At 35.4% G+C, this 25469-nt stretch overlaps 1 protein-coding gene across 1 annotated transcript in view; it reads left to right on the forward strand.

The window, feature by feature from the left end:
- BANK1 (B cell scaffold protein with ankyrin repeats 1) overlaps positions 1 to 25469 on the forward strand; it is a 302010-nt gene that overhangs the window by 102505 nt on the left and 174036 nt on the right. The window contains exon 7 of the mRNA XM_036282317.1: positions 18750 to 18946. Within this exon, the coding sequence (XP_036138210.1) occupies positions 18750 to 18946 (197 nt within the window). The remainder of the gene's footprint in view (positions 1 to 18749; positions 18947 to 25469) is intronic.

A 25469-nucleotide genomic window follows, 5' to 3' on the forward strand; every position in this document is an offset into this window, starting at 1 on the left:
ATTGATGTTTCTCTCTCACATCAATGTTTCTATCTCTCTCTTCCTTTCTCTCTCTCTAAAACAAAAACAATAAAAATATATTTAAAAATACACACATAATTTACTTGGAGAAATGAATTAACATATGTTATAACAGAAAGAAACAATGTGCTAAACTTTGTGGAACTAATTATATTGACAATAGAATTTTAGAGAAAATATACCTTATTTTACAGGACCTGCTTCACAAAGGAGGTGTGATTTTATGTAGGTCTTAAATGAAGAAGATGGGATTATGATAGTTTTTTAGCATTACCTCAGCATTTTATTTATTTAGGTTTGTGGAATGAGAATTGTAGGGTTGGAAAGAATAGAACAGTTTTGGTCTTTCATCTTTATAGGTAAAATATTTCTAGATCAATTTAAAAGTGCTCCTCAGTGTATTGTTTAGGTTGTGGAATAAGAATTTTAGAGTTGGAATGGATGGATAAGCTTAGTACCTTATTTTTATAGAAAAATAATTCTAATGGGTTAAATGAGAGGCCCTGAAAATGTGGATCTGACTCAGTAGGTGTGGGGTACAGTTTAAACCTGTGCCTTTCTGACAAGCTTCCAGGTAAAGCTGATGCTAATCCTCAGACTTCTCATTGACCATTAAAGTTTTAACGCAGTAGTCTCAGTGGTTCTCAGGTTCTCAGACTTGGCTGTATATTATAATCAGCTATGGACCTTTATAACATTTTTTAATCAATTCTAGAGGGAGGAAGGGAGAGTGAAACATTGGTGTGAGAGAGAAACACTGATAGGTTGCTCCCTATACACGCCCCAACCAGGGATCCAACCTGAAACCTAAGTATGTTCCCTGAACAGGAATTGAACCCACCACTTTTTGGCGTACAGGACAATGCTCCAACCTACTGAACCACTCCAGCCAGGTTAGCTGTGGACCTTTTAAACTTAATGTATCCCATGCCTAAGCCACACCTCATACCAATAAATGAAGAATTTGGGGGAGTAGATCCCAGCTCTCAGTACTTTCTAGTTTCCCAGGTGATTTCATTTTGCAACCAAGTTTACTGGCCCCGAGTTGCTTCAGTATATTCCAGACCAGCCATACAATTCATCCTCATACTGATCTTTGACATAGAGAACATATTACTCTCTCTTTACAAAGGTTAAGAAGTTAGTAGCATATGAAAGTTTTAAACCATTGCTAGAACTTAATGATTATTCTGTACTTGACAAAAATTTTTATAAAACAATTACATTTTTAGCAGGAGCTAAAAATGGAAAGTTCAATATAATCTAAGTAATTCATTCAGAAATTTTATTGGGTATTACTACATGATGATAGTTGCGCTTAAATCTTTAACAGAAGCAAACGGCCCTCATAACATTAGATTCTTAAGTCCTAGTTAAAGTACAAAATAACATGATACAAATTACATAATAAAAATATGCAAGATAGACATGAATATGACTGAACTCATGTTTTGCTGGCCTTCTTGACCCTATAATATTTGTTAATCCTCACCTGAGGATATTTTCCCCTTGATTTTTTTTTTTTATCTTTATTGTTGAGAGTATTAGAGATGTTCCCCCATTTTCCCCCCCATTGTCCTCCTCCTCCCCACTCCTCCCCACCTCCTGCCTTCCCCCATACTATTGTCTGTGTCCATTGGTTATGCATATATGCAAAAAAGTTCTTTGGTCTATCTCTTCCCACTCCACCCCCATCCCCCTTCCCTCTGACGTCTGTCAGTCTGTTCCCTACTTCCATATCTCTGGGTCTATTTGATTGTCAGCTTATTTTGTTCATTATATTCCATAAATAAATGAGATCATGTGGTACTTGTCTTTCTATGACTGGCTTATTTCACTCAATATAATACTCTCCAGGTCCCTCCATGTCATCTCAAAGGGTAAGAGATCTCTCTTTCTTACAGCTGCCTAATATTCCACTGTGTAAATGTACAACTTTTTTATCCACTCATCTACTGATGGGCACTTGGACTGTTTTAAGATCTTAGCTATTGTAAATAGTGCTGCTATGAACATAGGGGTGCATATATTCTTCCTGATTAGTGTTTCAGGATTCTTAGGATATATCCCAAGAACTGGGATCACTGTTTCCCATTGATTTTTAGAGAGAGTAGAAGGGACAGAGGGAGGGAGGGATAGAGAGAGAAAAACATCGATGTGAGAGAGACACATCACTTGGTTGCCTCCTACATGACCCCAACCTGGACCGAGGACTGAACCTGCAAACCATACATGCCCTTGACCGCAACTGAATCCAAGACCCTTCTGTCCTCAGGCTGACGCTCCAACCACTGTCAAACTGGCCAGGGCAACCCTATAATCTTTAATCCATGTCAGCTTTAGAATACCTGGTCTTTAAGACTTTGCATCTGCATTTTCATAATTTTCAAAATGAATCTATGATAAAGGTTGGTATGCCTTTATCCATAAAGTAAAATCAATTCAGGGAGAAAGTCTAGGACAGAAGCGGCAGGTCATTGAGCAATGTCTACAGAAACACCACTAGAAGCATTCTGAGAAGCAGATTCAGTAATCAGTGATCAGGTGCAGCTCCAGATGTCTGTTCCTGAGGACGTTCTTCAGTGTTTCGGTGAAATGTTTTATTTTATTAATTATTTATTATTTGTTACTCTATATTTTAAATTGGAGGCCAGGAGACTGTGAAGGGATGGTAGTCACAGGAAATGACAGAGTGTGTCTTGAGCATTGACCACCGAAGGATGAGTCATGGCATTATTCACAGATATCTATGGTTCTTTAAAAGTCCGGATCTAGCCCTGGCCGGTTTGGCTCCGCGGTTGGAGCGTCGGCCTGCGGTACAGAGAGACCCGGGTTCAGTTCCCGCTAAGGGCACGTACCTCGGTTGCAGTTTGTCCCTGGCCCTGGTTGGTTGTGCGGGTGGCAGCCACTCGACACATCGATGTTTCTCTCTCTCTCTCTCTGTTCCTCTCTCTCCCTCCCGCTCTATCTGAACAAAAAATGGAAAAATGTCCTCGGGTGAGGATAAAAAAAAAAAAAGTCTGGATCTAAATGCTATATGAATCAAACCTGTTTGTCTTATTATTGCCCCATCTCTTTTTTTTTCCGAGTTGTTTTTGGTAAATTCTGTGTTTAGTTCCTTGTTACTTCATATATAATAAGTAAAATGCTATTCCATGCCATTATATCTTAGTCATTTTCATTTCTGTCTAGCCAACAAACTTCCTCATTTGACTTTTTCCACCCTAGGCAGGCACATTTGCGGGGGAGGGGGTAGCTGCAGAGAAAAGATAGAAACATTCTCTTGTAATGCTTCATTACTGATTTTAAAACAATATTTTCCATTGACAAGAATTTCCCATAGAAAAAAGTTCTCCCTGGGGGAAGAATAATAAAAGGTTTTCAGATAAACTTGACATATTAATGTAATGTAGGACTTTTAAATCCAGCAGTGATAGAAATAATTCATGAACAACTTTCTAGTGTGTGAATCATCAGAGACTAAAATCAATATACAGTATTATACTAGACAGGTTTTTTTTTTTTTTACTGATATATAAGATACCAGAATTAAAAAAAAAAAATCTGAATACATTTCTTAAAGTAAGAGTAAGTATACTTTTGAGCAACTTTCATTTTTGTTGTAGATTTACATATAAACCCACATAATATGGGTCACCATGAAATCAGTTTGAGTGTCCCTGACTTGGTATGGCCATGAGGCAGAACAGCACAGGTGGCTGAGCACAACTGCTTTAGCCCCTCTTAGTCCTTCTATTGCTTCAAGCCCTTTTAGTAGTTTCCTGTCACTGCGGAAGGTACATAAATTGCCCTAACTTTTCAGAAGCCTTCCAAATGCTGGGTAATGTAGAGAATCTCCTGTCAGGAAGAGGAAAAATAAATAGTTCAATTTGTTTTTAAAAGAGGCCACAGTTGCTGGTTCAATCACTGTAAGTGGCAGTTAATTTAGCAAAAAGGAAACAAGGCTACTTTGAGGCAGATTATTTACCTTCACCCAGAAAGGAAAACAGGCTTAGAAAGCCCACACCAATATCTAGAAAAGTATGTCAAAGCAGATACGCATTTAAGTAGCAGTATCTTATTCTGAAAGAGAACAGCACGTGATCACCAGTCAGTGACATGTGAAAGTATTAACTCAGATTATTATCTCCTAATATATCTATGAAATGTGAGCATCAACTGGATGTGCAATACATATGTAGTACTAACTGGAGGCCTAAGGTTTATCTTGAATTTGTAATATCTTTAGGTTCACAGAAAATAGTTCATTTGCTATCTGAGGAGAATGAAATGTCATTATATTGTCTCTTTTTATATCATCAAACAATGTAATCATGCAGAAAAAGAGAACAATATGAAAAACACCATTTTATTCATAACTTACCTTTGTCAAATCTTAACACTTTGTTATGATTTGTTTCAGATTTTAAGAAATAAAATGTTACAGATCTCATTCAATTTCTCCACATTTCCCTGTGATTTCACACACTTGAAAAGTACCTAGTACTCTAAATTTCTTGATGATCATAACTATGCAGTTCTTAATCCTTTTACAACATGTTTGTTTTTATAATTCATATATACTGTTGTACAGTTTTATAAATTATGTAAATGGCATCACACTTTTTTTCTTCAGCTCACTATTATTTATATGTGTACATGTATATATGTAGATCTAGGTTATTCATTTGTAGTACTGATAGAAATATATTGTTTGATTACATCACAAAAAATAGCTGTTCTATTAATAGTTTCCAATTTTTTTATCATTGTAATTAATCCTACAATGAACATTCTTACATATGAATGCCTATGTAGATGTGTGATATTTTCTCAGTAGAAATTATTACCAATAGAATTTCTGAGTTAAACAGGTATGTAGCTTACTCTATAGTGCAGATATCTTTAAATTTCTGTAGCAAACATCTGTACCAGCAACATTGTGCTCCACAGCTTTTCTATGTTAAGAATTGTAAAGCAATTTATTTTCGCCAGTCTGACAGGTGTGAAGTGCTATCTCACTTTTAATTTAATACTTTCATTACAAATATAGTCAAATATCTCTTCTGTCTACTTAAAATTCCATTTATCTTTTCAGTAAATTTTCATTTAGTAGTCTTTACTTCTGTCAGTTTTTATTTTTCCATATTGAATTTTGGGAATTTTTATATTAATATATATATATATATATATTAATACAGTAGCCATTCTCTGATTTTATACATTGTGAATATTTACTTAATTGATGGCTTGTCTTTCAATTTATATATCTTATGTAGGCGTATGATTAAAGTTTATAACAAAACTTGGTATATATTAAAGCTGAGTCCCATCTTATTTTTCAAATTATTTTCACTCTTCTTCTTTCTTTATTTGTCTATGATATTTAAGGTCAGTTTGTCAAAGTCTATTTTAAAAAAGTAATACAACTGAAATAAAATTATAGATCAATTTGGTAAAAACTGCCATTTGTATTATACTAACTCTGACCATGGCATGATGTTTTATTTATTTGGGTCTTTTTATTTCTTTCAAAAAAATATATTTTTATAAAATTCTTAAAAACTTTTATTAGATTTATTTTTAGTTATAGTTTGTTCAGATCAAAAACCTTATTTTAAAACTATATGTTATATTATTTGTGACTGCTCCTTCCCTTGCTACTTCTGGGGTTGATCTATGTATCTTATAATGTATCATAGTTCTATACAGAAAGAGGAGTTTTTGCAAATGAGAAATTACTAATCTTACTCCCTGAGATTAAAATTAAGAAAAGATATATAGAATATTCAGACAACTCAACAAAAGGAAGACAAAGAACCCAATTAAAAAATGGGCAGAGGATCTAAATAGACACCTCTCCAAACAGGACTTACAAATGGCCAAGAGACATATGAAAAAATGCTCAACGTCACTAATCATCAGAAAGATGCAAATTAAAATGACTGTGAGGTATCACCTCACACCTGCCAGAATGGCTGCCATCAACAAATCATCAAACAACAAATGCTGTTGAGGGTGTGGAGAAAAAGGGACTCTAGTCCACTGCTGGTGGGAATGCAGACTGGTGCAGCCACTGTGGAAATCAATATGGTGCTTCCTCAAAAAATTAAGATTTGAACCTCCATTTGACCCAGTGATCCCACTTCTAGGAATATATCGTAAGAAGCCTGAAACACCAACCAGAAAGAATACATGTACCCCTATGTTCATAGCAACCCTATTTACAATTGCTAAGATCTGGAAACAGCCCAAGTGTCCATCAGTAGATGAGTGGATAAAAATGCTGTGTTACATATACACAATAGAACACTATACAGCTGTAAGAAAGAAAGATCTCTTATCCTTTGAGATGACATGGAGGGACCTGGAGAGTATTATACTGAGCAAAATAAGCCAATCAGAGAAAGACAAATACCACACACGATCTCACTTATTTGTGGAATATAACGAACAGAAAAAGTTGATGAACAAAATAGACCCAAAGACATAGAAAGGAGTACGGTTCAGACAAACTTCAGAGAAGGGGGGCAGGGGGAAGAGATGAGATAAACCAAAGAATTTATATGCATGTATGTGTAACCAATGGACATAGACAAAATGTCTGGGGGGGGGGGTAGGGAGGAGTATGTGATCTCTATGGAATATCTATCTCCATGGAGTTTTTATTTTATGTATGGAAAGAGAATATACAATTAAACAGAAATAGCACAAAACAAACTATTATTTTAAATAGCAATAGGTGATGAGGAACATAAAACTAAGGGAGAGGACAGAGAATCGGGAGGTGACGAGAAGCCATGCAAAGATTTCAAACACACTGTGTGATGCTTGGCTGAAATAGCGTCTAACAGTGCTTTATTTCTCAAAGCACTGTAAGATTGTGTAATTATCTAAGAAATAAATTACGATAAGTATCTTTTAGCATGTAGTGTTCCTCTCCATTATAGTCTTTTCCATTGACTTGACGTGAGAAGAAGTTTTTAAATATGTAAACCATGACAGAAGAGAGAAACTCTTAGTGAAACTGTGAATAGAATGGAGAGAAAGTCTACCCAAAAGATGCTTTGTGTACTTTACAGTTTATTTAACGCTCTATGTGAGTAACCTCATTTTTCTTGGCCATACACTCTTGCTTGACTATCCAAACCTCATTCATTCTTACATTTAATATTTTTGCTCTCACATTTTACTGGGCACCAGAATCATTTGGAAGGCTTATTAAAATTCACATTGCTGGGCCCCACTCAGAATTTCTGATATAGTAGGTCTAGGATAGTACCAAGAATTTTACATTTCTCACAAATTCAGAGATAATGCTGATGATACTGGTCTGTGAATACCAATGAGAACCCCTGAGTGGATTTAGCAGTAATGGGTGGTACCGTTGATATGTTATATATGTAAATAAAATAACTGTGTTGAAATTAAAGTCAACATAGCAGATTTTTTTTTTTATTCCATCACTTCCATCACTTTGTGTCCCAGGATTAAAATCATGGGGACAGAATAAAGTGGTCTTAGCATAATCATTTGTCTCAAAAGCATTTTGTGTATCATTATTAAAACATATAAAATCCTTATGAATTCTTAGAAGCTTAATGCACTCTGTACTGGGTGCTTTTCTAGCTACTGAGGGAAGGTAGAGGAATGTGAAATAAAGCTATACACTCAGAGGAAACACAAAACAGCAAAGTGGAAAAAATCACAGAAATAAGCACCACTAAGAGAGCGTGCACTCTATTTGTAAGAGCTAACCCGCAAATCTTGTGCGCTCTGTATCCAGAAAAATCTAAGCACCTGGCATACTTGTAATTCCTCACAACAGTCCTGAGGTAGGTACTTTTTAAATCTCCACTTTAAAGACAGGGCGTGGAAAGTTACCATTACTTGCCCAAATAGTTGTAGAAATGGGACTTGGATCCAGGCAGCCCAGCTTGTGAGCCACATTACTCACCACCTGACAACCGTGGCCCGCTTGGCAGTGAGTGGAGCTCCTGGATGTCCTGGGAACCCGGAAGAAGAGGGCGATCAGGAGAATCTTCTTGGGGAGATGATCTTACATTTAATGGAAAGGTTATGAATTCCTGCTAAATTATTAAAATTACCACTTTAATGAATAATTTATAGAGGCAAGTTGTCTCAGATGCTCTTTGTTATTTATTTATTTTTTTTCAATCCTAGAAATATAGTGATATTCTATTCACAGTGCATGATTTTCTTCAAATCACCCATTTGCCTCTCTGGGCAAATAATGTCCTTTAGAGAAAAGCTCTGTCATTTTTGTTAATGGATTGATTTCCAGTGGCTAAAGAGTTTCTAGCACTCAATAAATATTTAGTATATTAAATAACTAGTTAATAGCAACAAAGTTAACCATAGACCAAATTCAATAAGACCCTGGACAGAAATAGGTACAGACGAATGATATTTGAGTTCCAAAAACAAGAGTGCTTTTTTGTAAGCATATAAGGCAGCTATTATAAATGTCATTATTTTGTCTTTTCTTTTCTACCCCATATCCACGGCATCTGCCATTAGCAAAATGAGAAATTGGCACCTGTACCTTCTGAATGTGCTGCACTGAACTGTCTGTGCTCAAATACTCAAGACACATATGTTCATCTCCTGTGGGACAACACAAAAACATACAGGATTTCCAGGCTCAACAGTAATAAATATCAAAAATTCATCATAGCACCTTGGCCAGTGTGGCATCATCCTGTGCACCAGAAGGTTGCCGGTTTGAATCTGGGTCAAGGGCACATGCCTGGGCTCGATCTCCAATAGGGGGCGTGCAGGAGACAGACAGTTGATGTTTTACTGTCACATCGATGTTTCTCTCTCTCCCTTCTTCTTTTTCTACAAATCAATAAACTGTTGAAAAATATTTAAAGTTCATTATAGTGTTACAAAAAACAATAAACACTGTCCATTAGTAACTGATAACAGGAAATTGGCTCTCTAATAGTCATTCATCTTATTAAAGAAAATGTACATATGTGTTAGTCTCACTTATACACACGTACACACGCACATACCCATACACAAAATGCAAATGGCTCTTTTATTAACAAATTGAGTAATTTACTATTTAACTCCATCTTACTTTTGAAATTCTTTTGAATGATTCTCAAACCTAGAGTTTTTACTTTGTGAAATTCTTGACAGGGTCAGAACACTCCCCTGTAGTACCCTATTACTAACCCACTCTGAGCACACCTCCTACATCCTAAAGGCACTCATTTGATCTCTGGATTCTGCCATTAAAATATAGAAGATGTTGCTAGTGTCACTGTATGTCTAAAGACTTATACATTATTCTGAGAAGGATAGGAACTCAAAGATGTTGAACTTATTAAAAATATTTTTTCTTTATTAATTTTAGAGAGAGAGTAAGGGAGAGGGAGAGAGAAACAGAAACATCGATGAGAGAAAACATTGACTGGCTGCCTCTTGCCCAATTCCCATTGGGGATTGGGCCCACAACCTGGGCATGTGCCCTGACGAGGAATCAAACCAGCAACCTCTTGGTGCACGGGTCGATGTTCAACTAGTGAGCCACACTGGCCGGGCTGTTGAACTTATTTTAAGGTCTTGTACCTATAAATTATGGCTTAGCAAAACCACCAGTCATTTTCTTCACTGAATTTGCCAAGGTTCTCCAAAGAAACAGAACCAATAGGATGTATTGAGAGAGAGAGAGAGAGAGAGAGAGAGAGAGAGAGAGAGAGAGAGAGAGAGATTTACTTGAAGGAATTGGCTCACATCGCTGTGATGTGAAAAGTTCTCAAATCTGCAGGACAGGCCAGTTGACTAGAAACTTCAGCAGAAGTTGATGCTGTGTTCAGTAGAAAGGCAGTCTGGAAACAGAATTCTCTCCTCTTTGGTGAACGTTAGTCTTTTCTCCTAGGGCTTTCAACTGGTAAAATGAGGGTAATTTGCTTTACTCCAAAGTTATAAATCTTAATGTGATATAAATCTTACTCACATCTAAAAATACCTTCATAGTAACTTGACCAGTGCGTGACTGAAGAACTAGGCACCATAGTCTAGCCAAGTTGACACATAAAATTAACTATTTACACTTACCATTTTCCTATTCAAAGGTTGACAGCTCTGAACAACTGTGATTTACTTACACACTTTTTGGGATCTCCAAAAATTAGTTTGAAAAATGCTTTTTAATAGGTTTATGAAGAAACTGTAACCTACTGGGTGGAAAAAGCTTCCAAAATATTCAGTCTTGGTTTACAGACTGAGAATGTGTTGATTGTGTGGTAACAGATATAATTTGGGCCACATATACAATATAAATTCTTGGCCAAGGAAAAGTAGATGTTGCTCACTGTGTTAAGACAAGCCACATTGTAGAGCTATTACCACTTTCCTGTTTCATGGCAGTCCTTTTGAGTTAACATCTCTTGCTTAGTGTAGTAAGTGAAATAATTGCTCCATAAAGATATTCACAGTCAATCCCCAGATCTGTGAATGTTACCTTCTATGGTAAATGGTACTTGTCTGGGGTCCTGTTTAGAATGCTTTCTTTTCCACAAAACCAATCTTCTATGGTGATTATCAGTGTGTAATGATACAGAAGCTAAGTTTATAACCAATATGCTCTACTCAAAGACACATATTTCTACTTTGACTTACTCCCATATTGTGGTATTGCCAGCAGCTACCCTATCAACACCCATGCCTGTACCTCTTTTTGGCAATAATCTTTGTCACCTTTTCTAATGAATATTCTCTCTCTTTCTACCTTGTCACTTTATATTCATGATCCTGAATGTATCTTAAATCCAACTCTTCCCTTCAGACCCTACAGAGTCAGTTATAATAACATCCTGTCAATTTTTCTTTTGAAATTCCTGGCATCTCTGTTTTTTTCTTTGGTTGTGTGTTTGTTTGTTTGTTTTCCCCACCAACACTTTAACTCAGTGATCTCTCCTTCCTCCTGAAAATTTTTCTAGCACGTTTCCCTAACACGTTTCACCTTTCTTTCCAATCTGTCCTGCAAATAGGTGCTTCCCTGATCATTCTCTCATTCCGTTCTCATTCTGTCTCTGTGTTACATAAGGTGGTGCTCCCAAAGGCATCTTAAACTCTACCCAGTGACTTTATTGCCCAAAGAACTGTCCAGATTTTCTTCCTTGCCTTAGTTCACTTTTATGATCAAGATCATTTTTAAAGAATAAATCTGGTACTCAAGACTACAGGGAGTCCAAAAAATGCTGAATACCCCTCACTAATGAAATCAGTGCCCTTGCCTAATATTTTGACTTACTGTTTGTTGTGCACATTCCTTGGATTTCCTTGTGAGATCGGTCAAAGCCAGTGGATAGCTTTCCACCTGTAAGGCGTGACCATGCGTGCAGTACAGTGGCCAGCCAGCTAATCCCAGCCCACCTATCTGGGTTTCCTGGTTTGTTGCTCTGGGTTTCCTGGCTCTTTCTAGGCTGTTTTGTGGTTTCTTTTTAGGTTTTTCTTTGTTCCTTTGCTGTCAAGATTCAGGAGTAAATATTGGTAATTTTCAAAAGGTATTTTTTAAATGAACATAGAGAAACAGACTATAATCACACATGTATAGACATGAAGTTTCTAGAGACTGCTTATTTTAACCCATGGCTAACCACAGATTGGCTGGACTGGTTAAGTGCGGAGCAGCCCCCTCTTTATTGCCTCATCACTGTCTGGGTGGGAATGTAGAAAGTGAATAATAAAAAAAAATTTATTGAAATGCTATGAGATATACCCTTAATTGTTGTTAATTCCAAGAAGTTCTGATAAGAACTGCACATCACCTTTTCTTCCTAACATTATCTCCAGACATGACTCCTAGCTTCCAGGCTGTTCCTTGTGGCCTTAGTCTTGTTCTGTATGTTGCCTCATTGCTTCCTGGCTATTCCTGGCCCTCGGCCCTGGATAAGGAGGCATTTCACATCATGTCCTCAAACACTCTGTCTTTTCCCAACCAGCTCCTTATATGCTCTGATGTTCTATTACTCATTCTGACCTAGGTGCCTAAAATGCCTACCCCTCAACCCCAGTCATTAGCCATTACATTTCCTTTCCTTTCTCTTCCTTTCCCTCTTGTTTCTCCTTCTCTTGTTACTACTGCTGCTAATTCTGTGATGGATTCTATCAGGATGTTCAATGAACAGTGAACTTTTTCTGGATTCAAAGTTACATGCTTCATTTTTATCTCCTCCTTCTTGTCAGTTCATCATTTAGATATTTGTATATCCAGAACACCAGTCTTCCAGAAGTCTATTTTTATAGTTTTACAAAACTCCCAAATCTTAAACATATAGTTAACCACATAAATACAGAATTTTCACTAAAATTAAAAAGATGTAAGTCACTGAAAAGAAATTTGTATTACCTAAGAACAACAGAGTAAGAATTCACTTTCATCCTCTATTTTTCCTATTGATTTGCCTAATAAGCCTAATAAGGGAAAATGAACAAGGCAGAATCAAGGCCCTAGGGCTATTCTTTCTACCTCCTGGGCATTTGTGAGCTCTGACTATGCCCAATTGTGTTTTTAACATGGAGGACCATGAACACAGAGGCAGCCTGGGAAAATGCCTCAGAAATCATGGGCTTGGATGCTCTCAGCGTCCTCCTTCAGCCCACACCCTGAGGAGCAGTCCACAGGATTGTACTCAGAGCCTCCTTAACTGTGGGGGAGAAAGAAAAGAAGGCACCACACTTTTGAAAATGACCGGCCCTGTTGCAACTGAGATCTATTCTGAACTCTCTCTCCAAAAAGAAAAAGAATCCCCTAGATGGCTTTCAAGTGCAGTTGATTCACATTATTTATAGTAGTTATGTTCTATAAAGTTAATGAACAAGAGAATACTTAACCACTGTCCCAGGAGAAACACAGGGTTAGCTTCCTGCCAGCCTCTGGTCACGATTTCGTCAACCAATCAATACATAACCTGTTTCATGTGTGTTTCTGTTTAAAGACATATTATTTAATATGTACTTTTGATTCATGATTATTGAACTCACCACCAATCACATTATAATTCATGCCTGAAGGAAGCTTATCTAATACATTTATTTTCTTCATAAAGCACCTCACAGCCTTTTTGTGCTTAGCGATACTAGACAGCCTGCGTCGCTATGGCAGGGATCCACTTTAAACAACAAAATCACCAGCAAAACCATAAAAATGTGAAAAATGTGGTGCTCCATAGGCCACAGAAAGGTCATTTATTTATAGTATGAGAGCCAAAACAAGAAGCATTGTTCGGCCTCCGCTGGGAATGTACAGTTCAGGTGACTCCGAGTTTTCATTGCTCTGACATGTCCACCGGTGACTGGAGACGAGCCACAGGTACTGATTTGGGGAAACAAATACATTTTTATGAATAGGCAAATTTGCAAATATGGAATCCCCAAATAGTGTAGATCAACTGTGCTTATTTGTATGAAAAAATACATTGGACCTAGGTTTAATACCTGATTTAATAGATGTTATTATCCTCGTTTAATGGTTCAGAAAACCGAGACACAGAAATTTCAAGGAGCTTGTCTAATCACACTATTTGTAAATGCTGGAGTTGGGATTCCCTCCACATAATTTTGTCCTAAAGCCCTAATATTTAAGTACACAATAATGCCTCTTGAAAGAAGAAAAACCTTGTTTTAAATTTTATTAAAATAATAAGAGGCATTCTTTTTAATTTGATTAAGATGAAATCAGGATTCATTTGACTATAATGCTGAATGGAAATTTAACTATTTAACAAAACATTTGAAAAAAATAATATTTCAAATATTTGGTACAAAGTTTCTTGAGAAAATTAACAAGGATATAAATTTAATTTTTGTCTTAAATATTTAAGAGACTGTTTCAGTAACAACAATGCGAGTGCAAAAATTAATGAGGTGAATACACAATTGATGTACTAATGTGTATACATAAGAACTCCCCACTCTTATATTTTATGTAATGTGAGAGGGAACAAATCTGCAGCCAAGGACCTAGATGACCATGATCGCCCTTGTTCGTGTAATTTATATTATCAAGGTGGTAGAAATGTGATGACCTTGGCAGTATGTTTTGTTGCTTGAAATTCTAGATAGGATTACTGTCTATGTCTATTTCTACCGGATGAGAAGAGTGATACATCATGTGCTCCTCCTGCCACAGAGTAATCAGATCCATAAACCCAGCAATATTCCATTTTACAGAGCCACAGAAACACTAACATTTCATCCGATTCCAAATCCTACGATGAAAGGAATAAAAATCATTACCTTTCTTCAGCCTTTGCAAATACTATGGTCCTTACTCCTTTAATTGTTATCTGATTAGCATCCAGGGATAATTACCTTCAACCATCAGTGGCATGTTTCTAGCTCAGAAGGATATCAGAAGTTCTACAATTCTGAACCCAACCCTTGATTTTATAAGTGAATATACTGCGGTCCAGGGAGATGAAAGAACTTTCTTAAATGCCACAAATTTAGTGGCTGGTATTACAATGCATATTTCCTGGCTTTTTATCTTCTCTTTGTTGTGTGCATCATTGTTTTGTCCTAAAGTGGCCACCTGGTCACCCTACTTTGAGTGAATAAATATTTATGACTCCAGATAGTAATTTATAAGAACAAACAAATTACATGGTCATGTACTTCCAGTTTGCATACTCACCTTAGTTTAAAATTTTTAAAGCTGATGTTCTAATCTTGCATGTATTCCCATTTTATTATTCTGGTGAGCTAGGTTAATCTTTTGAAAGCTTTGTTTGATTACTTTAATCAAATCATTGCCTATCTTTTATAGATTGCCTTGAACTGTTAGAAATGACTCAGCACAAATATGTAACTCAATTATTTACTATGTGCCAACTCGTCTATTTAATTTTATTTGAAAAACTATTAAAATTGGGTTTTCCTTGAAAAAATATCTCCCAGGCATTTAATTCTGTTCTTCTTACATTCCCATTTGACAGACATTGGCTGAAACAACCGAAAATTTATTTTGTCCAGAAAAAAATGTCAAAAGCAAATTGTCCAGACCTTAGTGTGAATGATAGCTTCTCTATTTACACTTTGGTAATAAAAACAGATGTAATGAATCTTGATTAATGAAATGAAAATTGATGTAAATTGAAACAGAGGTACACTGCAGATTAAGCATATTTTAAAAGGGTTTTAAAAATCTTCTTGAAGAGTCTATTATTTTAATCAGATAACTATGATTATAAACTGTAAAATAACTACTATGAGTTTAAGAAAATAAACATTTCTTTTAAAACATAAATAAAATGATAAATATCTTTAAGTGAAAACATTAGCAATCATGTGCTCTGGATTTGAATTCAGACTGAAGAAGAGCAAGGAACAGCATGTAATACTCCCCTGAGCCATGGGTGCCTTATTAGAGCAACACTCATTTTCTGACACTGAATGAGTGCCCAGGATAGGGCTTAATCTCCCCAGCAAACTTTTTAAGCTAAAGGACTCCCTCACCTTATGCTATTTACAAGTATACCTGTTCCAAATACACAGGGACCCATTGATGTAGCAAATTTGCATAATAATAAAATCAAGGTGAAAATATAAAAAGTCTATTTTCTAAAATGTATAATGCTTAAAAAAAACTACTTTTTAGTACTAATCACACTTTGTTGTTATGAGTATCTTTATATATCATACATATATTAATATAATATATGCACATATTGAGTATATTAATTTCATGTTCTGCAAAAATAATGCTAGAGATAATAAATTAATTATCATTAAAGTAACTAATATAGATCCTGTGAATCATTTCAAGTTCTTTGAAAGGTTAACTCTGTCATTTTAATTTAAAAAAAAGTTAGAAATTTTCTACTTGTTTACCATGTAGATTAGCAGGCTGAGCATTTCTTACTTAATGAAAATAAGTAGGCAATGAAAGGGATTGCTGTAAGTGATCATTTGGGCAAGTTTGAAACTGATTCATTTGATAAAGGTCCAACTATTATAGACCAAACTAGGGATGGTAAGTATTTCGAATAATGGAAAGAATTAGGGATCATAGGGTTGAGGGACAGATGATTTAAGACAAGGGTGCTTTAAACTATTTGATGCAGAGAGAAAAAGGGAAGGAAACTAATATTTATCGAATGTTATGTTTCAAACACCTTGCTGGGCACTTTTTATGTGTTAAGTCATTTAATTCTCTCAATAGCCCTGCAAATGTGGGTGAAAAGGCTGGGCTCAGGTAACTAGTAGCTTGCTGAAGTTCACACAGTGAATAAATGGTAGAACCTACTGATTCTAAGCCTCTGCTTTTGTAACTTTCATTCTATGTTGCCCAAAGGATAAGAAGACATGGGAATTTAGAGGAAATACATTTCACCTCGACAGAAGTAAGGATTGTATAACTAAGAGTCCTTGTTTCCTGAGGAAATAAGGAACACTGTCATTAGCGGCATGCAAGCACACCTAGGACATCTAGGAACTCAATTATATTCTTCGGTGGAAAATTGGAAAGATGTCTGCCAAACCTCTCTTATGTCTATAACATTACAAAGCTTTCACGTAGATTAATGGGTTTTAAGCTACTACTAAAAAGAAAGAAATGAAAAATAAAGAAGCCAACATGAAAGCGTGTGGTCCCCTGTAGTATCAGTATAATCTTAAATCAGCAGAACTTCCTTTGTGTGTCGGAAAACATGATTCAGGGTATCAAGACTGTTAAGAAGTGTTCCCTGAAAAAACATGACCACTTGTCACAGTCCTTGTTACTGTTTTTGATGTACAAAAGTAGAGAGACAATCTTAATTAAGTTTGTTGTTGTTGTTTTTAATTTTATGTTACCTTAGTCTTGATGAATTTACTGACATGGGAGGTTGGTGATGTTAAAAGGTGAAACTGCTCCTATAATGATTAAACACGTATTTAATAAAATAACATTGCAAGCTGCATTGAGAGTGATTTAAAAATTCACCAGAATAGCAATGTTTAGGATCAATGCATAAAACATCGATTGTCAGGTGATGATTTTTTTTTTTTCATTTGTATATTGTATGGTGTGGCAAAGACATGGTCAAGGGCATGTGAAAATCTTGTATTATCCTGCAAATATTTTTTCTTATTAACTTTGGCCTTATTTAATACACCAGACAATTATATTTTATAATACATTTTAATAAAAATAAATAGAAAATTATATCTTGAGACCTTTTTAAGAAAATGCTTTATTTTTATTTTGAAAATTGGTACCTTTCTTAGTTTCAGATTCATAAGCTTATCTTCATAAAATATTTGATAATTTTTGACCCACTGCATATTATATAAGAACCGATCAGTAAATTTATTATTGAAATATGGCCATAGATTTACCTACAACCATTTAGTTTCAACACATTTTAGAGGGTAAAATATTTTCTTACAGTAAGTTTGTAATGTGTCTGGAAGGTTCTGGGTTGTTTCATTTTGTTTTCTGTTAAAACATATATACCAACAAACCAAATTTCTTCAGCTCCAAAACATCCAAGTGAATTGAAAATTCAAGGTTTAATTTCTTTTTTTTTTTGTCTACAAAATAGCAAAGAAGTAAATGAGGCCAGATTCAGTTTTCAAAAGCATTATAAGATTTTAATTGCTTTAGAAATTTGCTGGAAGAGAATTGACTTTTGCTTTGAGGTCTTCGTTTCTTTTGCTGGAAGTCTTCCCTTTGCTTGCTTCTGGTAATGCCACAGCTATTAAAGGAAGCTGGTGTGTAATTTCTATAACACATTTTTTTCCATCTAGGTGTGGAAGTGTAGAATAATAACCCATCATCATCAGTGTGTGTGTTTGTGTATTTTGTCACTGGGACAGTAATTCACATTGATCACTTTATAGTTATGCATAATTAATACATGTCTTCTAATTGATACCTAACAAGTAATGATGAAATTCATACTATAAAACATTGATATGAAAGCTATAAAATTCTAATGGAAATTTCCAAACTGGAGATGTTTATACAAGTGCTTACCTATATTTTCTGTTGCAGTTACTTTTTTGGGGAAAAAAATTTCACATGGAAATCTAATATAACCCCTCCAGGAGTGTCATGTTCATTTCAACTTCAAAAGGAAGCAACCTAGGCAAGGCAGTAGAAAACAAAAAAATTAAATGACGTATTTAATTTTGTCATTTAGTGTTGGGCTAATGTCAAAGTATAGTCAAAAGGAGTTATTATAATATAATGTTTTTATTTTGTTATATTTAAGAGGTTGACGCACCTTTCTAAATTAAACTTACCCTACAAGTAAGAGTTATACATTAATGTTAGTGAGAATATTAGTTTATATATATTTTAAGATGAGAAATAGAAGGGGGAAATTCTGCACTGCTAAAACCAATGACAGCTTCTTACATGTAAAATCATTAAAAGTCTGCTCTGCTACATGGGGATTACATTTAGGAGTAGACTGCATTCAATTTTTTTAAATATGTTTTTATTGATTTTTTATAGAGGAAGGAAGAGAGATGGAACCATTACACGAGAAACATTGATTGGCTGCCTCCTGCACGCCCCCTACTGGGGATCGAGCCAGCAACCTGGAGCATGTGCCCTGACCAGGAATTGAACCAGGACCTCTCAGTCCAGGGGACGATGCTCAGTCCCCTGAGGCATACTGGCTGGGTGCCTTCAGCTTTTTCTTATGGGATTGCAGATATGATGGCAACATATTAAATTCTATTAATTCGTATGCTTACAGTTACTCATTGCAAAGAACTTCCAACTCTTCTCCACGGTGCAGCAAAATTTGGCTTAAAGAATTTGGCTGTTCATTTGCTTCAATGTTCAGGAGCAACCTGGGCATCTCAGATGAAAAATTTGGAGGGTTCAGATCCGGCACACATTGCTGAAAGGCATGGTCACAAAGAACTCAAGAAAATCTTTGAAGACTTCTCAGTAAGTCCCCCACCCTATTTTATCTCTAAAACTTTTTTTTTATATATATAAAATGAGTGTATGTCTCTGTGTGCACACACAATGCTGTTTTGAAAATGATGCTACTGAGCAGCTAGTTGGTGGCATCCGTCAGTTCTGAGTCATTCATTGTCTTAAAAAGCATTTTGCAAGATTAGTCAGCTCATTTTAGTTTTGCCATAAATCAACTCTGACCCCACACTCCCACCCCTACATAGGATTTTTTGAAAAATATATGATCTTTCTGGCTTCCTTGTAGCCTGTTTGATGTTGGAGGGGAGTTAGTGAGAAGGAAATAAAAATCTATACCTTTATTCTTTTGTTCGAAAGTCTAAATTAGACATTTTTCGGTACAGAACGGTTCATAGAAAACACTCATTTTCTCTCTCTCTTCGACTTTATTTTTACATTTTCTACCCTCTTGGCCTATGCTCTCCTGGTTTGTGCTGCCTACTCCTACTAGCACCTACACAATAACAAAGAGAAGGGAGTATGTATTTCCCCAAATTGTATCAACAAGGCAAGTAATAAATGATGTAAAATAAACAAGGTAAAAAAATTTTAAAACACATTATTAGACATGTAAAACAAGATCAATAATTATTAGGTTAAAGGAATACATTTTGATAATCATTTAAAAAGTCTACCCTACAAAAAGTTAATTTATGTTGCTTAAATTTGATTCTCATCTATGATTTCTTTGCTCTCTTTGTGAAGTCCTAGTTTCTTATTATGTAGGTTGAAGCCACAAATTTCAGAACACTCTTGGAAGGATATTAGTTTTATAAGAATGCAAACCCAGGGAAGATTTTGAAGAAAGGGATACCACCTTAGTAAATAAAACACACTTTGTGTTTTTTTTTATCCTCACACAAGGACATTTTTTTTTTTTTTTTTTGATATTTTGTTCAGTTAGAGTGGGAGGGAAAGAAAAAGAGAGAAACATCGATGTGAAAGGGACACATCAAGTGGTCGCCACCCACATGACCCAATCAGGGCCGGGGACAAACTGCAACCGGGGTACGTGCCCTTAGCCGGAACTGGGTCTCTCCAGACTGCAGACCAATGCTCTAACCGCTGAGCCAAACCGGCCAGGGCACACTTTGTGTTTTTATTACTTTAGAAAAGCAACAATTTTCTGTTTGTAACAGAGGTATATACGTTTTGCTCAAGAAAGTAAAAGATACTTCTCACAGTTCTTAGGAAAATGTAATATGACCATTGTTCTGTTGGTGAACTTGACAAAATTTACATTTTCTAAAAATAAATTATTTTTGTTGCACATGAACATTTCATATAAAACATTGAAAACTATAAATAGTTTCTGTTTATTTTAGTATTTATTCTGATTATAAGATTAAGGCAGTGTAATATTGGACTTCTAAAAATCATTGATATTTGTGATTTTCAGAGAGCAAAATGACACTAATGTAACTTTTGCTCTGACTTTTTGGGTTTGTTTTTGTTTCTCTTAATCCTCACCTGAGGATATCTTTTCCACTGTTTTTGTGTGTGTTGTGTGTGTGTGTGTGTGTGTGTGTGTTTGTTTTGTTTTGTTTTTATAGAGTAGAAGGGAGGGAGAGGGAAAGAGAGAGATAAACATCCATGTGAGAGAGACACATTGATTGGTTTCCTCCTGCATGTGCCCCCACCAGGCTGGGCTCGAACCTGCATCCCAGGTTCTATACCCTTGACTGGGAATTGAACTCGCCACCCTTTGGTGCATGGGCCAACGCTCCAACCACTGCACCACCCTAGCCAGGGCCCCCCATCACACACATTTTTAAGAAATAGCAAAATAGTTATCAGAAGATCATGTATATCATTCACTATCTGGAATTGTAATAGGATATATTTTTCCTCTATTTAAAATAAATATAGGACATGAAATTTTATAATAAAATAAATTACTAGATTGATTTTATTCAATGTCCTTCAAGTATGAAATATGCATTATTCTTATTGCCAGAAAGAATTTAGATAGTAATTCTTATCTATCTGATGAGTGCATTCATTTTAGTAATTAGCCACTGCATGTCATCATTGACCAGGGCAATATGGAGACATGGCGTCAGTCTCAGGTAAATCCATGACTCGGTTCAGCCTTGGGAATTTGCCCTCAATGCTGTTAATTCAATACATCTCAATTCTCTGTAACCATATTCTCAAAATTTTAACCACTGGTGAACCTCAGTTAAATTTCTTCAAAGTCTTCAATACCCAGGGTCCGTCTCTAAGATAAACCCTGATTTTCAAAGAGCAATGCTTCCCCTTTTGGTTCTTCAGGGAGGACTCAGCTTGTAATAGAGTTAAAAGCGGCCCCATGTAAACTACGTATGCTCCATAAATAACATAATACTAAATGATAATGATAATAAGTACAAATGAAGGACTGCATGGATGTGAACAATACTATTTTTCTCTCTCATATCCTCTAAGTATTTGTACCTCTGCTGCTGCAATAATAGCATTAATATAATTTGATTGCTATCATTGTCTTTAGGTAACTATTCACTCTTTTATAGTGGCTCCATTCAATTTTGCAGTTATGCTTGATAATTGTTGTGTGAAATTTGTTAAATGCTTTTATTTAGTCCATGTCTTTTTAAGCTATTACATTTTGCCAGAATATCTATAGTAGACATGAATGGCAATTATAGTTAGGATAGATCAATTATTTTGTGAATGTTCTATCAGAAAGGAAGCGACTATATGACTATAGCTGTTGTAAGAAACAACAGATTTGATTTTTTTCTTCTTTATTGATTATAGAGAGAGAGGAAGGGAGAGGGAAAGAGAGATAGAAAGATTGATGAGAGAGAACATCGATTGGCTGCTCCTGTACACCCCTCACTGGGGATCAGAACCTCAACCTGGGCATGTTCGCTGACCGGTGATCGACCTCTTGGTGCATGGGTCAAAGGTCAACCACTGAGCCACACCAGCCAGACGGGACAGCATATTTATAAGGGCATTTATGGCTATGAATAATTGTGGATACAATAATTTTGCAAGCTACCAAAGGCCTTTGGAAAATGTGTGGTTAAGGACATAAGAACATATGTATTAGGTTGTAACACAAGGAAAAATGTGTTTCCTATTGATTGATTCTTCTAATTATTTTCCTAATTGTCAATTTTATTTCATATAAATTCAAAAGTCATACCTTCTTAGTAAAATTTTGCCAATCACATGTTGAAATTTTATATTCTAAATTATTGTAGCTATGTCTTTTTAAGAACATATCTAAACCTGATAGAGAAAAAATATGCAGTCTCATTATGCTATTAAAATACTGTATTATAATTTATCCTTATTGTTGAAAGTACTATAGATATCCTTCCTTTTGTCCCTCGTTGACCCCTCCTCCCCACTTTCATCCCCTGCTCCCAGCCTCTACACCCTGCTCTCTGTGTCCATTGGTTATGCATATATATGCATATCGGTTCTTTGGTTTATCTCTTTCCTCACTCTTCCATCCCTCTTCCCTCTGAGGTTTGTCAGTCTGTTTCCTACTTCCATGTCTTCCAAGGATTTATTTTGTTTGTCAGCTTATTTCATTCATTATATTTCATGAATAAGTGAGATCAGGTGATACTTGTCTTTCTCTGACCAGCTCATTGTGCTTAGAATAATGCTCTCCAGTTCCCTTCTTGTCCTCTCAAACGGGAAGAGTTTGTATTGTTTCTTTAATAATATTTACATGGCTTTAATGTTATAATCACATTCTGATGAATCTCGGATTGTCACATATACATTCAAATTTTCCATGAACTATTGCTTCAGAATTATTGAGAGGAGTAGATATTCTTTCATATTTGAAGTTTACAGTCCACCAATGGACCTTATCTCTGTAGAGTAAAAATATACATTTTTAAGTTCAAACATATTTTGCCCCCAGCTAATTACTGATTTGCTCAATTCTTCCTAATCACCATCTCTAAAAGATTGTTCATTTTAGATTCTCACAGGGAGTTATAAAACAGTGAATGTGGTCATTACTGAATGAAGTGGGTAGAAGGAAAAAGCTTCATAATTATTAAAAACCAGAAAAAAACCATTAGCATCCATAAACGGAGCCTCAAATCACGTTTCTTACATTTCTTTATGACCTTTTTCCTTTGAGAGGTTAATAATTTATATACATTCTGTGAACAGAGCGTCTTCATTATTAATGACTAATTCTCATGTTTTGATAAAGTTTTCTAATTAACACCTATACTTCTTTCATGTTTTCACTACTGCTAAAGATAGTAATGCCATATATTTCTTCTAATTAATAAGGTCTTTCAAATAAACTATTCCATTTTCAGTTTCTGACAATGTCTTCTGGGAGAATTAATATGAAAGGTGGCTGGACAAAGAACAAACGTGTTGGTATTTAAATCCACAATTGGGTATGAGCCACAATTAGCTTAGCAGAATTCTTCAGGAAATCCCAAAGTATTTCAAATAACAAGTAGCAATATTGAAAATTAATTAATTAATTCAGTCCTATAAAAATATATTATTTCAATAAAAAATACCTGAAATATTAAAAATAAACTTGAAGTTGGCCACAGATTAAGAGACAGTTTGTGATTTAAGGTAAAGCGTACAGCAAAAATTATTAATTTTTATTATTAATGTGCTTTAAGCAAAATAATGTGATATTTTCGTGTATTATCTTGAGCATATCATTCTATACATCTCCATCACTTTTGAACTCTTAACATGATTACATCAATGTATAAGTATATAGGAAAATATATCCTTCTCTGTTGGGCCCCTATGGAACTGCAGAACCAACAGATGTTTACTTAAATTAGGAACAATATCCAGATGGTATTTTCTTTCTTCCAACAGAGTAGTCACTCATATAGTTTGGTGTGTATCTTAATAAGATCTTAGTCATAAATAATCTTCAGTTGCATTTAAGAAATAAAAAAAAAAAATCTTCCTTCCATGTGTTTTTTCTGGCTGCTTTTTAGGAGGATTTCTGACTAGGAATCTTTCTATTGCTCAGGTTGATGGTGGGAATCCTGTGACATCTTGCTCTCATTGACTTAACTAGACACTCTGTTTGCACCTGTGGACAATGTGTGTGTGTGTGTGTGTGTGTGTGAGAGAGAGAGAGAGAGAGAGAGAGAGAGAGAGAGAGAGAGAATGAGTATGTGTTAGTATACTAATTGAGCCTGCTTTTCCTATGTAGTTTTTGTTTCTTATAAGTCTAGAAGCTGATCATGGGTAATGGCTGTCCTCCCTCCCCCCATCAGGTGCACCAGAGGTGCTCAGCATGTGTCTATTCATTGCTAGGACAGAAGGTAAACGTCACAATTAAGGACTTACTTGATCTCACTTACATAATAATATCCTTAAGCAGATCCAATGCTTTAAATAAAATAGTGTCTCATATTTTCCTATATTCAATATATTATTTTTAAGTTTAGTTTTAGAGAATTCATAGACAAGTAACCAAACTGCTGTCTTCAGCATATATTTTTAATAGGCCAGCCTACAATGAATTTTAGAAGCCTGGCCTTTGTTCAATATTGATGTTTTGTTAGAACTAAAGAAACTGGAACAAGTCATGTAACTACACTTGACTGCATGCATTACAAATTCATGTCTCAGTTAAGCTTTTGGAGTTACTTAGAAATCTTTTTTCTAAAACCCCATTAAATGCACCATAGTGGCTATCACAGAATTTTACATTTCTCCAAGCCCTCAAATCCAGTTTTGATATCCTAACTCTGTAGCTCTAAATATCCTGTTAAACTTCCTCAACTTCCATCTCTTCTTTGTCAAATTTTCCATTTTCCTCTACTCATAGTGCCTTGAGATTCAGCCAGGTCTGGATTTGAATTCTAATTTCATCAGATACCAAGATTTTTTTTTCTTTGGGAAACATTTGTTTTCTCTGTTTCAGTTTCTCTATCTGAAAATTAGAAAAATAATTCCTTACAGGGTGTTTTTAGAATTTAATGAAATAAATGTGAAAACATTAAATATATAGTAGATCCATAATAACTGACTTACCTTGTTTTCTTTAGATTTATTGTTATTCATATCAACTATAGAACTCACCATCAATTATGCCTATTCTTTCTTTTGCATCATTAATCTCTCCAATTAAACTGACTCTTCTCTGAACAAATAAAACACACACACACACACACACACACATTCCCAACAATTCTACTTTCTCTTCAATCTCTTTTTCAATGCCAAAATTAACTCAAAGAATGGTCTATACCAGCTGCCTCTTCATTTCAGACCTCCTAATAATTAAGGTTTTAGCCTTCTACTGAAACTGCTCTCTCAAAGGCCACAAATAATCTACCATGTATCAGATCTATTGCATTCCTCTCAAATGTCCTTTGACTCAAGCTTTTGCACTGGTTTTCCTGGCCCTTCCCTCTTCCTAAATCTCCACAACCCCTTGTGACTTCTTTTTCTTACTCCATCAGCTAAGATTCTTTCTGCACAGTCTTCTCTTGTGATAGCTAAATCATTGTCTTTAATC

This window comes from Molossus molossus, unplaced genomic scaffold, assembly GCF_014108415.1.
Source record: "Molossus molossus isolate mMolMol1 unplaced genomic scaffold, mMolMol1.p scaffold_m16_p_1, whole genome shotgun sequence".
Classification (NCBI taxonomy): domain Eukaryota; kingdom Metazoa; phylum Chordata; class Mammalia; order Chiroptera; family Molossidae; genus Molossus; species Molossus molossus.